Source organism: Arachis duranensis, chromosome 10 (genome assembly GCF_000817695.3).
Source record: "Arachis duranensis cultivar V14167 chromosome 10, aradu.V14167.gnm2.J7QH, whole genome shotgun sequence".
Taxonomy (NCBI): domain Eukaryota; kingdom Viridiplantae; phylum Streptophyta; class Magnoliopsida; order Fabales; family Fabaceae; genus Arachis; species Arachis duranensis.
In genome coordinates, this window is record NC_029781.3 from 85725538 (window position 1) to 85740095 (window position 14558).

At 34.9% G+C, this 14558-nt stretch overlaps 2 protein-coding genes across 2 annotated transcripts; one reads left to right on the plus strand and one right to left on the minus strand.

The window, feature by feature from the left end:
- The first annotated feature begins 296 nt into the window (after nucleotides 1–296).
- LOC107470582 (glutamate receptor 2.9-like) lies at nucleotides 297–6638 on the plus strand. Its single transcript, XM_016089981.3, has 5 exons — nucleotides 297–583; nucleotides 3400–4748; nucleotides 4841–5153; nucleotides 5244–5650; nucleotides 5736–6638. Exons 1-5 carry the CDS (start codon nucleotides 316–318, stop codon nucleotides 6366–6368), a joined length of 2970 nt encoding a protein of 989 aa, XP_015945467.1. The 5' UTR covers nucleotides 297–315; the 3' UTR covers nucleotides 6369–6638.
- A 168-nt stretch (nucleotides 6639–6806) lies between these two features.
- Nucleotides 6807–11861, minus strand: LOC107470583 (histidine kinase 5-like). The gene is made up of 13 exons (XM_052255666.1): nucleotides 11806–11861; nucleotides 10125–10939; nucleotides 9947–10003; nucleotides 9621–9848; nucleotides 9449–9542; nucleotides 9154–9360; nucleotides 8864–8994; nucleotides 8738–8787; nucleotides 8310–8617; nucleotides 8091–8194; nucleotides 7219–8001; nucleotides 6925–7092; nucleotides 6807–6821 (listed from the first exon to the last, which is right to left on the minus strand). The coding sequence occupies exons 2-13, from the start codon at nucleotides 10845–10847 to the stop codon at nucleotides 6807–6809; spliced, it is 2868 nt and encodes a 955-aa protein (XP_052111626.1). The 5' UTR covers nucleotides 10848–10939; nucleotides 11806–11861.
- Between the last annotated feature and the right edge of the window lie 2697 nt (nucleotides 11862–14558).

Below are 14558 nucleotides of genomic sequence, written 5' to 3' on the forward strand. Positions count from 1 at the left end.
ACACTAAAATTAGCTACTAAAATCAGCTACCAATGTATTTGTATATAAATATATGCGTGATTTAATTTATTTTCAACGTATATTTATATTCCAACATATATTTTATACCGGTGACGACTGATTTTAGTGTACACGTAGCATCATTTGTATAATTAATTTGTATTTAAATAATTTATGACGTACGTAGTACGAAGGAGTGGAGGACCATTATGGGATGAGTACTTTTCAAAGACTGACTGGACTAAATATATATAAAGATATGGTGTCGTTCTTCATTATGAGAAATAACTTTTATTTGCAAGCAAGAGATTATAGATGGTGACGAAGAACAACGTTAGAAAATTGTTGGGTTTTGTTTACTCTATGAACTTGGTTGTGTTGTTGGGTGTGGCGGCAGTGGCAGAAAGAGAAGTGAAAGTGGGAGCGGTGCTTGATGTTGGGGTTGGAATGGTTGGGAAAATGGGTTTAAACAGCATCAGAATGTGCATCCATGATTTCTATGTCTCTAATCCTCATTACAAAACCAGGCTCCAACTTATTCTTAGGGATTCCCAAAGGAACGTTGTTACTGCTGCTGCTCAAGGTTCGCTCCATCTCTTCGCCTCTTTATATATGCAATGTTTCACATTTAGATCTATGATTGTTGGGTGTATTTTGTTTGTTCATATTCATATAATCATATATAATAACCAATTGCACTCTACTGAATTCTTAAAATAATGAAATAATAATTTACGACCTTGCATTACGGCAAGGACAGTAGTGAAGACTAAAAACAACTTCTTCTTTTCCTTTAGAAATTAAATTGATGGAGAATGAGAGTAAAGATAGACTTGAATAATGTTTAAGCATAACATAGAGAATAAATTTAAATTAGTTTCGTATAAGATAGACTGATATATTTGTATTGAATTGTTAATAATTTATAATATATATGGTAACAAAATCCCATATTATTTTTATAATTATTATGTTAGATATATACATTACAATCGTGAGTTACATTAAAATTAGACATTAACATACATAAATATATAATGGTTAATATTAGTGAATAATTTTAATTTACATATAGTATATTTGTATCTATAAATTTTGTAAAAAAAAAAATGTTAGAATCAGTAGATTTTGTAATTTATAATTATCAATTAATTATTATTATTAATATTTTTAATGACATGATAACATTATATCTAATAATATAAAATTATTTATTTTTTTTATAATTAAATATTGAACAAATTTTAAGTAGCCAATTAATAATGAAGAATAGTGCCAAGTTTAGACTACTTGACAAAAATTAATTAATTAAGATGATAATAGTGGTAGGGTGGTATAAATGGTAGTAAGAAATAATGTCATGTGTCAACGTACGTACTCATTCACTGGCAATGGGTACAAAGAGACATAAATGCAACTGTGAAAGATACATGTCCTCTACCTCTAGACTCTAGTATTTCTTTCTTATCTTCTTCCCTATCCTCTTCCAGTTGACTCACACCATGGATGCATGTGTGATTGTCCCACTACTTTCACTGTCATTATTCAATGCCATAAACAAAAAACAATAGATATCCTTAATATGTATTTCTCTTCAAAATAGAAAAATTCAACACGGGCAGCTTGTTTATCATATGGAGACAAAATTATATATATTAATCATAATTATATTTTATGGAACTAAAAATCTAAACTACAGGCCAGGGTGGTGAGAGATTAGAGAATAGAGATTATGGCTACCAGCTAGAAACCTAGACTTTAAATTATTGTTGTGGCTATATAGTCTTGGTCTCTTGGATCTGTCTTTGGTTTCTTCCTACTAATTAAGGTTATGTTTGGTGGGGTTCAACAATAGTATAGCTAGCTCATGTATATATCTCTGTCCCATTTTCATTTCAACGGAATAATAATATAAGGGAAGTGCCTAGATAAACAATGATCATTTTAAATAATATAAATAACTATCAATTAAATAAAAATATATTATACTTTTAAATTATTCTTTTAAATTTTAATATTAAAATAATCATCTGTATATTTAGTAAAATAAATATTCAATATATTTATTATTCACATTATTTAGTATTTTTATTATCTACCTAAACTTCATAATATAATAATACTCGTGTTTCAGTAGTAACATTGGTGGTTAAGGTAACAATATATAACAGCCGTCAACTAGTAAGGGAGAAAAAAATCATTGGTAATTAATAATTAAGAGAGTCATGCATTATTTCGTTTTAATTGTATAACAGTGTTAAGTGAATAAAATTAATTATGGTTTTGCTAGGTAGACAATAATTTTTGTGAATAATATAAATAATAAATTTTAAAATTGACCAAATAAAATAAAAAAAAGTATAGATAAACAATGAGAATACTAAACAATGTGAATAATAGATATGTAGGATATTCAATTTAATAGGTATTATTTCTTTTGATTCGATTTACTCATGTATAGTTAATAATAGCTGGATGTTTAATTCACTAGGTGTGCAGATGGTTATTCTAATATTAAAGTTTAGAAAATAATTTAGGAATAGAGTATTTTTTTTTACTTTATTAGATCAATTCTAAGTTCACATTGTTTACAAAAATCATTGTCTACCTAGCAAAATCCAATAAAAAATACTCTACTTCCAAATTATTCCCTAAACCCTATCATCTGGATGATAAGTAATGAATTGAACATTCCGTCAGTGTGCATGAAGTGTGCATGAGTAAACCGAATCAAAAGAAATAATTATCCAATTAAAAATCAATATAATCATCTGCATATGTATTGAATTTAACATCCAGCATATTAGACTAACCATCCGCGTACTTAGTACCTAGTGAATTGAACATTTGCCTTATTATCCATTAATGACTATGTATGAATGAGAGAAATTGTCGTTGATAAATGAAACGGGCTATCACAATGCAAAGCAGTTCATCCAAGATAGACTCCATCTGCGTGCGTATGAAAATGTAATAACGTATGGCGTTGTCGATGACACTACCGCGCACGGTGAGCTGCAATGGAGCCTGCACGGCCGGTGGCGGATGGGCAACAGAAAGGAAGATGCATGGGACTATTGCAACGCGATCTCACATTGCAACGGAGCGCAAACAGGATGAGGAGAGGCTGGGCGAAGTCGGCAGGAGGCGTCGGACCGGACAACGAGAAAGTGCAGCCGGGTGACTCTGCAGACCGGAGAGAGCAATATATTGAACTAGCTTCAAAATTTTCGTTCTACTCTTTCAACTGAATGCATATCTTAGCTTGTAGTGCAAGAATGAAGTAGATGATTATTACAAATTAAATGGGCTTAACTTAGGTTCGAAAACTAACTTTAATTTTAGACACGTGTGACTTGATACTGATCAATATTTAACGAGAATATTATAATCATGCAGCTTTAGATCTCATAAAGAATGAGCAAGTGGAAGCTGTGATAGGACCAGTTACAACAACCGAAGCCATGTTTGTGATCAACCTCGGAGACAAAGCGCACGTGCCCATTGTCACGTTCTCAGCAACGAGCCCTTCTCTCTCATCACTCCACACCCCATATTTCTTCCAAATTGCTCAGAAAGATTCAACTCAGGTGGAAGCCATAACCGCCATCATCCAAGCTTTTCGGTGGAAAGAAGTGGTTCCAATTTATGTAAACAACAGTTATGGCGAAGGACTCATTCCATGGTTAACTAATTCACTTCAAAAAGCATACATCCGTGTTCCTTATCTGTCTGCCATTGATTTCTCAGCCACAGATGATGCCATTGAAAAAGAGCTCTACAATCTCATGACAATGCAAACTAGAGTCTTTGTCGTTCACATGACACCCTTTCTTGGCTCTCGTCTCTTTGCAATTGCCAAAACCATTGGCATGATGGATCAAGGTTATGTTTGGATTGTCACTGATGGAATGGCTAATTTCTTCAACTCGTTGGACTCTTCAGTTATGGACTCCATGGAAGGTGTCTTGGGTGTTAGGCCTTATATTCCAAGAACTAAACAGTTTCTTGATTTTAGAGCTCGATGGAAACGACAGTTTCTAAGAGACAATCCAACACTTGTTGATATCAATCTGAATGCTTTTGGAATATGGGCCTATGATGCTACCACCGCATTGGCCATGGCCGTTGAGAAACTTGACAGCACCCTTTCTGGCTTCACTAATGTGAGCAAGAACTCAAGCAATGTGACTGATCTTGAAAACTTTGGCGTTTCTCGAAACGGTGAGAAGCTGAGAGAAGCTTTGTCAAATGTTAGATTCAAAGGTGTTGGTGGTGACTTCAAATTAGTTGGTGGTGGGGAGTTACAAGCATCAGCATTTGAGATAGTTAATGTGATTGGTAATGGTGAAAAAAACATTGGATTTTGGATGCCAGAAAAGGGACTAATTAGAAGTATGGATAGCAAAACTGCAACAACCGCACATTCAAGTTCTAAAGAGAATCTAGGAAGAATTATATGGCCAGGGGACTCTTACTCTATTCCAAAGGGATGGCAGATTCCCACAAATGGTAAAAAGTTAATGATAGGGGTTCCAGTAAAAGATAGTGGCTACTCTGAATTTGTGAGAATAATCCATGACCCTATTACTAATTCTACAAAGGTCACTGGGTTCTGCATTGATGTCTTCAATGCTGTGGTAGAAGCCTTGCCTTATGCCCTTTCATTTGACTTGATTCCATTTGAAAACTCCAACGGTGAGATGGCAGGAACTTATGATGATTTGGTCAACCAAGTTTATTATGGGGTAAGGCTCTCGCTCTGTTATTGTTATTTATTGGTAAATCTCATTCTTAGGCCTAATATGTTTGATGCATTCACAATTTCTGAATGGAACAGAAGTCTGATGGTGTGGTGGGAGATACAACAATTACGGCAAACAGGTCCAATTATGTTGATTTCACATTGCCGTACACAGAATCTGGTGTGACTATGGTTGTTCCAATAAGAGACAGCAGAAAGAAGAATGCATGGGCCTTCTTGAAGCCATTGACATGGGACCTTTGGGTTACAACATTTTGTTCATTTGTATTCATAGGATTCGTTGTTTGGGTTCTTGAACACCGAATTAACAACCATTTCAGAGGGCCTCCTTCTTATCAGATTGGCACTAGCCTGTGGTTTTCCTTCTCAACCATGGTGTTTTCCCATCGTAAGTATGCTCATTGACAGTAACAGATAAAATAGAACACAGTTTTATACAATTATAGATGATCTGTATGAATATTTAATGATTATGCAGGGGAGAGGGTAGCAAGCAACTGTGGAAGATTCGTGGTGATAGTATGGGTTTTTGTTGTTCAAATTCTAGTTCAAAGCTACACTGCAAGTCTTACCTCTCTCTTAACAGTTGAACAATTACGCCCAGTTATTACCGATGTGCATCAACTCCTAAAGAATCGGTTGAATGTTGGTTATTTGGATGGTTCTTTTGTTCGTGAAATCTTGAAGGATTTGGGATTCCAAGAAAGCCAGCTCAAGATTTACAGATCTGCAGAAGAATGCAATGATCTCTTCACAAAAGGAACTGCAAATGGTGGCATTGATGCTGCGTTTGATGAAGTTCCATATGTGACACACCTTCTTCAAATTTACTGCTCTAAGTATACCATGATTGAGCCAAGATTTAAAACTGGTGGCTTTGGATTTGTAAGTTCTGTGATAACTCTATGTTTAATTTGTTTAACTATATATATTGGTTTCTTCAGAGAGTAATTTCCTCATCTTTCTCTAGGTGTTTCCGAAAGGGTCACCTCTTGTAGCAGACATATCAAGGGCAATTTTGAATGTGACTCAAGGAGCCAAAATGAAAACAATTGAGAATGCATGGTTGAATGGAAGCAGTTGTCCAGGATCTAATGCTCAAATTTCTTCTGCGAGTCTAGGACTCGAAAGCTTCTGGGGTCTGTTTCTTGTTATAGGTGTTTCTTGTGCATTAGCACTCATGTTCTTCTTAGCAACATTCCTATATCAGTATAGACATATTCTGTCAAGCCATCAGCCCAGTACTTCAATATGGACAAGAATTGGAACCTTGCTAAGTATCTTCAATGAGAAAGACTTGAGCTCTCACACTTTCAAGAAAAGTGCAAAGCAAGATGCAAGTGTAGCTAGTAGTCCTGCTCATCATCATGGAATAGGTTCAGCTGAGGCATCACCAAGTACACATTGCCCTTCAAGTCCTTATAGCTACACAGAATCAAATTTTTCATTCTATGGAGACCAAGTAATGTTTAGTCCGGATCGACATGGTGATGGAACTCATCAAGGTCATGAGACTCAAGACAGAGAAATGAGGGTGGTGCATGATGATACTCAAGAAGTGGCCACTACAAACAGCAATAATACTAACTCCCAAGCCACATAGAACATCTGTGGCAGATTTTAACAAATTACTGTTGTAACAATTTTGTAACAAACCTCATGCATTAAACATATTCTATGACAGTTTAGTTCAGGTCAAGGTTTAGTAACAATGTATATATGAATTTTCTATTTGATGGTGCAAAATGGGCAATGGCTACAAATTTTATATATACTTTTTTCTTAAGAGTCTTAGTAAATACATCAGTCCTTGCATTCATGCTCTAATTGGTTCTATCTAACAAACTAACATGTAGAGATTCATGTACCACGTTTAGAATTACTAACAACTTTGGTGAGAAGAAAGATAAATAATATTTTAGGCCTATACAACTAATTAAGGTAGAGACTAATGATGGAAGAGAACACCATCCATCCATTACAAAACTTTCCTAGGATGTTATTCTTTTATACATAAGCAGAAATTTACAAGGATGTCAACTTAGATATTGGTCATCTGCATTCATATGAGTTAATAAGACAATGATCATTTCTTTCCAAAATTATTTTTATTGAATTCAAATCAACAATGGAAGGGGACAAGAAGATTAGTTTCTCACCGCGACAATTGGGATTCGCTTTTTAGATGGTCCAGAACATTCATGATCTAGATCTGGTAGATTTAACTCCATTAAAACTTTTCTTGCAGCATCCCAATTTCCTGTTTCCTCGAAAGACCGGATCAATTTCGTTGCCTGAAGGCCATTCATTATTGGCATGCAAACATCCTGCCAAGTGCAAGTACCAAATGATTATTACAAACTGAAAAATTCTATGCAAAAATGATAATGGCAGCTGAACAAAGTTGGCAGATCAAGGCACAAGTTACAGGTTCAGAGAATTCCAGAAGTTACCATCAAAACCAGGTCATAAGAGCAGCGCTGAACGGCACGCACTGCTTCGGCTCCATTATTCACAACATCTATGCTATGGCCTAACTGCTTCATCATGGATTGTGTCACCATGACATTAATCTTGCTATCTTCAACCAGAAGGATCTTAGGCTTTGATGTGGATCTGGTTAATTCTGATGCACAGATGCTAGTAACACATTGAGTTGTCATGTTTGCATTCCCTTGAACCTTACATGTTTTCTGAAGTTCACTTGGCTTTGTTGCTATATCCATTTCTGAACCTTCCACCATATGTTTAGAAGAATCTGTAATACCCTTATCTTGACAATATTTATCACTGCTAACTATATTTTCGATCTTTGTTTCTCGGCTCTGACCGGATGAACTTGCTGATGATTCTGATATCTCTGGAGCATCAACAACTAAAGATGAATCCTGAACAGAACATGTCCCTTTTGATATGATATCATGAAATGGGAATGGGAATGAGAATGAACACTCTGAAGTATGTGAGCTTGTGTAGCCAATCTTATGTGTTAATAACTTGTGTGCTCTGCTAGAACCATTGGAAGAGAAAAGAGAGCCTAAAGTTCGCGGTTGGAATTGGAAGAAACTTTCTGTTGTATAATCACAAGCACCTTCATCATTCTCCATATCAGAGAGTTCATCTGTGTCATCAGAATTTTCTTCAATTATTGAAACCTTGTAGGGAAGTATGAATGTGAAGGTAGAACCATGGTGTTCTTTGCTAGACACTGTTAGATGACCCCCCATCAACTCAACCTATTCAAAATTAGAAAATTTGGTAATTATATGTAAAACTAATGAAACATAACTCAGATCAAAAGAAGAATGAGGAAATGGTGTTATACCAGCTGTTTGCATATTGCTAATCCTAGTCCTGTGCCACCATACTTTCGAGCATGATCTGTGCCAACTTGCATGTACCTTTTAAATAAAGTAGGTATTGCATTTTCTGGCACATTATAACATTGGAAGAATTATTCATCTGAAGGTCACTTACTCATGTAAGAAAATCAAAGTGATTAGTATGAAATAGAATTGTTAAACAAACAGAACAATATACATACCTGGTATGCCAATGCCTGTGTCATACACATCACAGCGTATCCACACCATTGTCTCTGTCAAATGATGATGCTCCTCGGTGTCTTCATTTACTGAGAATTCACTTTTAATTGGTGATCCGCATTCACCATGAAATGCATGGTTTTGGCCTTGAGGGTGATCATGTCTCTGATCATCAAGAAGATTTCGGTCACTGCTACTTTGAGGTGTTGAGAGGTATCTATCTTCATTTGCTTGAGTTGCTGAAATATTTGAAACAACATATAGGTTTATACCTACTTTCCCTTCATGTGTAAACTTGATCGCATTGCTGCAAAATATTGCAAAAACTTGGATTATTTAGACTATTAACTAGACTTTAACATTTCTCTGCTTAGTTACAAAAATCATTCCAAATTTACTAATTGTCCAATCACATAAAGTTTATTACCTGATCAAATTTGTAAGAATTTGCCGGAGCCTTAAAACATCACCAATAACCTGCAATTGTTCATCAATCAGATGAAGCAGGTACCACCGATGAAGTATACATTAAGAAAATTTTTAAGGTCCTCACCTCAATTGGTACATCATCTGACACATGTCCTTCTAAGGTTAATATTTTCTGCAACGACGCTGCAGCCGTCTGGAGTACGTGCTTTACTACCTCTCGTGGCCGAAATTTAGTTGCCTCGAGCTTCATAACTCCTACGTAGATGCAGAGGATTGCAAGGGTGGGAAGAAAAAAAATAACATGATTTTTATCTAATTGTATATGAAGCAATTCCAAAACAATCTCAACATAACATAAATCATGTTATATAATCTTAGCACTAACAAGATATGAAACAAGGATAGATTTCTTACCTGATTCAACCTTGGAAAGATCAAGAATGTCATTTATAAGTTGAAGAACCAAATCTCCTGAAGATAGCATAACATCCAAGAGCTGTCTTTGCTCCCCATCAAGCTTTGTGGTAGAAAGAACTTCAGCCATGCTAACTACCCCAGATAATGGAGACCTTATCTCATGAGACATTGTGGCCAGCATTTGTTTTGCTCTCATAGTCTCCTCTATTAAAAGGGAGTGAGAAAACAATAAGATTTCTTCATCTAAAAGTAAAAACTATTGAACTAAAGTGCTGAGTAATCAGATTCATACCTGTAATGTGAATGGTTTTGTTTAGTTCTGTTTCCTTTGCCTTCTGAACTGCAATCTCTTCCCGAATCTTCGCCATCCTTTCTCTTTTCCGCACCTGCAATTTCGGAGAATTGTAAAATATCATGTGTGCTGCCATTACCATAAGAAATATTAAAACAAAGTTAGCATTTACCTGATCTGTTACATCCATTCCCATATAGTTTATTCCAATTGTCTCCCCTACTTTGCTAAACACGGGTTCTACATATATCAAGAATGTCTTTGATCCGAATAGTTCTGTCTCAAAAGTGATTTCCCTTTTTGCAGGTAATCCTTTCTCCAAGACTTCTCTCTTGAACTCTTGAGATTCTTTGACCCCAGATCCTGTGAATATTTCCACATCTGTTTTTCCTATTATGTCCTGAAAAATATGAGTAATCCGAGGAGTTTAGATATTTCATCTAGTCAACAATTAGAATGAAGTGTTAAATTATTTTTCTGCAGCACATAATCTATTACCTCCTCTTGCAAACTTGGAAAATGATTATAGATAAACCGGTATCGCAATTCCTTGTCCTGAAGAAAAAAAAACATACATAAAAGAATTAGCCCTTGATAAGTCTAAAACAAACTATTAAGAATACATAGAGCACAGAAAAACTCATGAAGCAGTGCCTCAAACCATAGATTTGAATACCTGATGGCCAATAACAACAGGTGCATTCTGGAGGATGAAATGCAAGAAATTATCTGCTCTTTTGAGAATCTGGGAGAGTTCTTCTACAGGTGAGGATTGCCTCTCAATGTTGTTGATCCTTTCAAGCAACTTGTCTTGGAGTATCTGCTCTCTCTGGATGCTTGCCTCAAGCAATTTCTCCAAACGCAAGGCCCTTTGTTTCCAATACTTAACAGTATCATACTCAGCAGCATCTATGTCAATTCTCTTGTTCTGAAGCACAACCTTGTTCTTCCTTCGCGGCATGTCCTGCCATATGTCATAAACATCCTCCAATATAGACACCGGCCTTTTGTCGCCTCCATATCTTTCTCCCTCGAACCGGTGCTCCTCCAATATCTCCAGCTTCCTTAGCTCAACATCCTGCCTTTGTTTGCTAAGGTTGTCGAGCTCTTCCCTCAGAAGGCGCACCGCGTTTGCCTGCTTGTACTCCCAATGTTTCATGAGGTATGCCAACTGAGAAGACCCTTTTTCAGTGAAATTTGTAAGCTCCATGAGGCGCTTGAAATCGGCTATAGTTGGCTCCTCTATGATTGTAACATCTTCTAACATATCCTGCTCCCTTCCAGGCTTTTCGATATTGAACTGCTTTCCAACTTCACTTCCAATATCTTCAGGCCACATTGAAGGCAGGATTTCAATTTCCATGTCCTCAATGCACTCCCTCTCCTTCTCACACACCATGATAGCACAATGATTAGACTTTTCTTCTACACAGATTCAATTTGTTCATTATTCAATATAGTTGCAACTTCACCAACTAACTCTTGCTTTTTCTGTGTTGAAATAGATTAATATTCCAAGAAAGGAAAATTAAATATGTGAGTTTAATCATTATGGCCATATTAAAATCAGAAAGGAGCCAATTTACACTTTACAGCACACATCAGCAATTACATGGAAGAACAGGCCAAGGGTGATTGTGTTTCATAATAAAATCTATGAAGAAAGGGGAAACAAAATATATATGAACTCTAATGTTGGTAAACAACGACAATTTTTAAGACTTTGTTTATGAAAAATTGATGCAAGTATTTTAATACGCGACAAGTTGACCAACCTTCCGGAAAAACCGAAAAAGCAATAGAAAGCTTTTAATTCAAAGTAGCAAGGATTAGGGAACTTAAGAAGCCACCAAACGGATAAGTTTGAAGAGAAGAACAAGCATAAGAGAAGGAACATGATAAGGATCAAAAGCTACTTTCTGGTATCAAAGATATCCTAATGCAGAAAACAAGCTAATCCATACATTGGGCAAAGACCAAAGCCAATACACATTTTCACAGGACTTAGAAACAATAAAGATAATTAGCTGATAATTAAGCTAATCACTATGAGTTAATTAAGGCCTGTCACTAATAAACATGAAGAGTTGAAACTTGAAAATATGAACTCTGAGGAATCTCTTCAACTGTGAAGTCAAAATCATTCAATCATACAATCATTAATCACTTCAAAAGAAAAGGCTAAATAAATAGCTTTGTAAATTTGCATTGTAAGGTAAAAAGGAACAAACTTTATTTAAAAAACATAAATCCAGATAAGCATGTGCATTTTAAGAGCTCAAAAAAATGGTACTAAGAAATAATATTCTTAACCCTTGTTGTTGTTGTTATAATAGTTGCTGTGAGGCAACAATTACCTTGAGACTCTCACAGTTTTTTCTTCCTCTTCAAAACCCTCAGCTTATGCCTCATCATACAATCAAAGTATCAAATGAATCATATATGGACTATATATTTATATATATAATGTAATGTTGCTTCCACTCTCTCTCTCTCTCTCTCTCTCCCTGTCCTAACCATTGCTTTTGCTGTTCCCCGCTCTTTACTTTACGGAGTGCCAGATATAATAGATATTAATATATTTTTGTACGTACATGAGTCTAACATATCATATTTATTAAAATTTTTGTTACTAATTTTAATATTTTATTTAAAATATATATCCACTATAGTTTATTAATTATTATTACTTGTTTGTGATGCATGGTACGTAAGTCAAATGAGAAAAATTAACATGGCGGTTATGTATATCCTTACGGTTAAGCAAGGTCAAGTTCTTTCCGACTTAATCACCTTGTATTAAACCAATATAAATTGGTCGAGTAATAAGTTTTTAAATAAGTGTCGATAATTCAAATTTTGTCTTATATATAAAGTAATTTATTAGTCAATAACAAATTCTTAAATGGAGTTTAAATTTACGACAAATTAATTTTTAATCTGTCAAATTAAAAAAATAACAAAACAAAAAATCACCTTGTATTAAAGTTTGATTAAGAGTAGATTAGAATTTAGAAGTATACGTGTTTTGTGAACTAATAATAACTACTACCTTAGCTTAGGTAATAATACTTTACTACAACGTGCTGCTTAATTTCTTCGTGACGGTTGTGTTTAATTACATAGTAACGCTAGTGACTCCAGCTCTTTTTCTAGTTAATCCATGTATGTTTTAAGAACCTTAATTAAGATTTATTGGAATTTTAGAATTTTTTACCTAAAATTATTGATGTTAACCTACTAAGAAAGATATAAGTTTACTTGAATTTAGGTTCATATTTTAAGGGTAAATCATTCTTGTAAATCATTTGCAAATCAAATTTACTTGTATCTTCTAAGGTAAAAAAGGCTACGTTCATATCTTATATTACATTTTTATATAAATCGAATATATTGAATTTGAATTAGGATAATACATAGTAAATAAAATCTATAGGATTCGAATTATTTGAAATTGTGATTCACATGTAAATCGAATTTAAAGAATTCGAATTATGTCCTCCCATGCTAAATCAGCGCTATAAAATTCGATTTATATGGTCCATGCTAAATCGAAATAATAAAGTTCGATTTATTTGAAATTGTGATTCACATGTAAATCGAATTTAAAGAATTCGAATTATGTCCTCCCATGCTAAATCAGCGCTATAAAATTCGATTTATATGGTCCATGCTAAATTGAAATAATAAAGTTCGATTTATACGCAGTTAGTAAATCGAATCCATTAAAGTCGATTTACAGTAATATGTAGCTTATGGTGGCTTCGATTTACTATGTATCATACTATGCATAAATCGAATGCAATTAATTCGCAGGAGGCAAAACACCCAATAACTCCTCAAACTATGTCCATGCTGGGCGGCCATCCTCGATGTGTCACTCAAAGTCCGTGAGCCATTCGCTGACATACTGACCAACGATCGGGACCCCTAGTTGGTACGCCACATCCTGCAACGTAATCGTGCACTCTCCGAACGGCATGTGGAAAGTATGCATCTCCGGACGCCATCTCTCTACGAATGCACTCACTAATGGCTCGTCCAATTTAAACCAAGTCTCATACAGTCTTATAAGATAGTATAAACCGGTCATCTGCAAGTATGGAACGATCCTGTCATCCAATAGCATACCGTGTTGCCTTCTTATGCTGGTGATGCTACATCGATAGGGATAGTAAACGATAGAAAATTTTTTATCACAACCATAACAAAACAATGTTCAATTCATAAAATTCACATAACTAAACATTGCACGCCCTAATTTTTTTTACAATAATGCCCAACAAATTGTTCACAGGACCCAACCCTAAACACTAAATAATTCATGACCCAATTCTAAAAAAAATTCCAAAAACATATAATCTCACACGTTCAAACAAAATAAAAAATGCTAAAATTAAATGGGTTTAAGTGCGTGACTACTCAATTAATCAATATATGTTATAAATCTAATAACTTAAAACAACATTGAAGGTTGTGGTAGGCTTAGAGAAGGGGGGTTGAATCTATGCCTTCCTTTTAAGTTGCTGTTATGGCCTTTTTAAAACAAAATTACAATTCTGATTCTATTTGAACTCAGCAGCGGAAAATTATGAGACAATTTATATTTGTCTCATGAATATCAGAAAACAGAACTCAGCAGAGAAGAGAAAAGCTAACACCAGCATGTATCCTGGTTCGGTTGCTTTGTGCTATGCAACCTACATCCAGTCTCCTCCACAATTATGGAAGAATTTCACTATAGTTAACAGAATTACAAACACCAATTTCACACTCAAGTTCTATCCTAACTTGACATTGGCTATGTTAACTCCTAACTAGTCAGTCTTAGTGCTAACCCAACTAAGAAAGGGATACCAAACAGGTACAAGATACAAGACACTTAGTCAACCTAAAGAAATCAGAAAATTAACTCTAGGCTTTTCTCTCAAGTGTATCACTCAGCCTTTTTCCACTCATGGCTTTTACTTGAGCTTTCTCACAAAGCCTTTTCTCACAAGAAATTACAGAAAGATAAACTTGGAAAAGTACATTACAATCAGTAAAACATGAAGGAGATTGATTTCATTAACAGCCTCTTCGTTATGTGCAAAACCAGATTCGCAAACCT

What these genes read in the sequence shown, in the direction of transcription:
- LOC107470583 (XM_052255666.1), bottom strand. Translation starts at nt 10,847, where the DNA reads ATGGTGTGTGAGAAGGAGAGGGAGTGCATTGAGGACATGGAAATTGAA. An exon ending in CAGATGATGTACCAATTGAG is followed by an intron (nt 8,788 to 8,863) that starts GTGAGGACCTTA and finishes GAACAATTGCAG; the next exon opens with GTTATTGGTGATGTTTTAAG. An exon ending in CTTATGACCTGGTTTTGATG is followed by an intron (nt 7,093 to 7,218) that starts GTAACTTCTGGA and finishes TGCACTTGGCAG; the next exon opens with GATGTTTGCATGCCAATAAT.
- LOC107470582 (XM_016089981.3), top strand. Translation starts at nt 316, where the DNA reads ATGGTGACGAAGAACAACGTTAGAAAATTGTTGGGTTTTGTTTACTCT. An exon ending in TCAACCAAGTTTATTATGGG is followed by an intron (nt 4,749 to 4,840) that starts GTAAGGCTCTCG and finishes TGAATGGAACAG; the next exon opens with AAGTCTGATGGTGTGGTGGG. An exon ending in AACCATGGTGTTTTCCCATC is followed by an intron (nt 5,154 to 5,243) that starts GTAAGTATGCTC and finishes ATGATTATGCAG; the next exon opens with GGGAGAGGGTAGCAAGCAAC.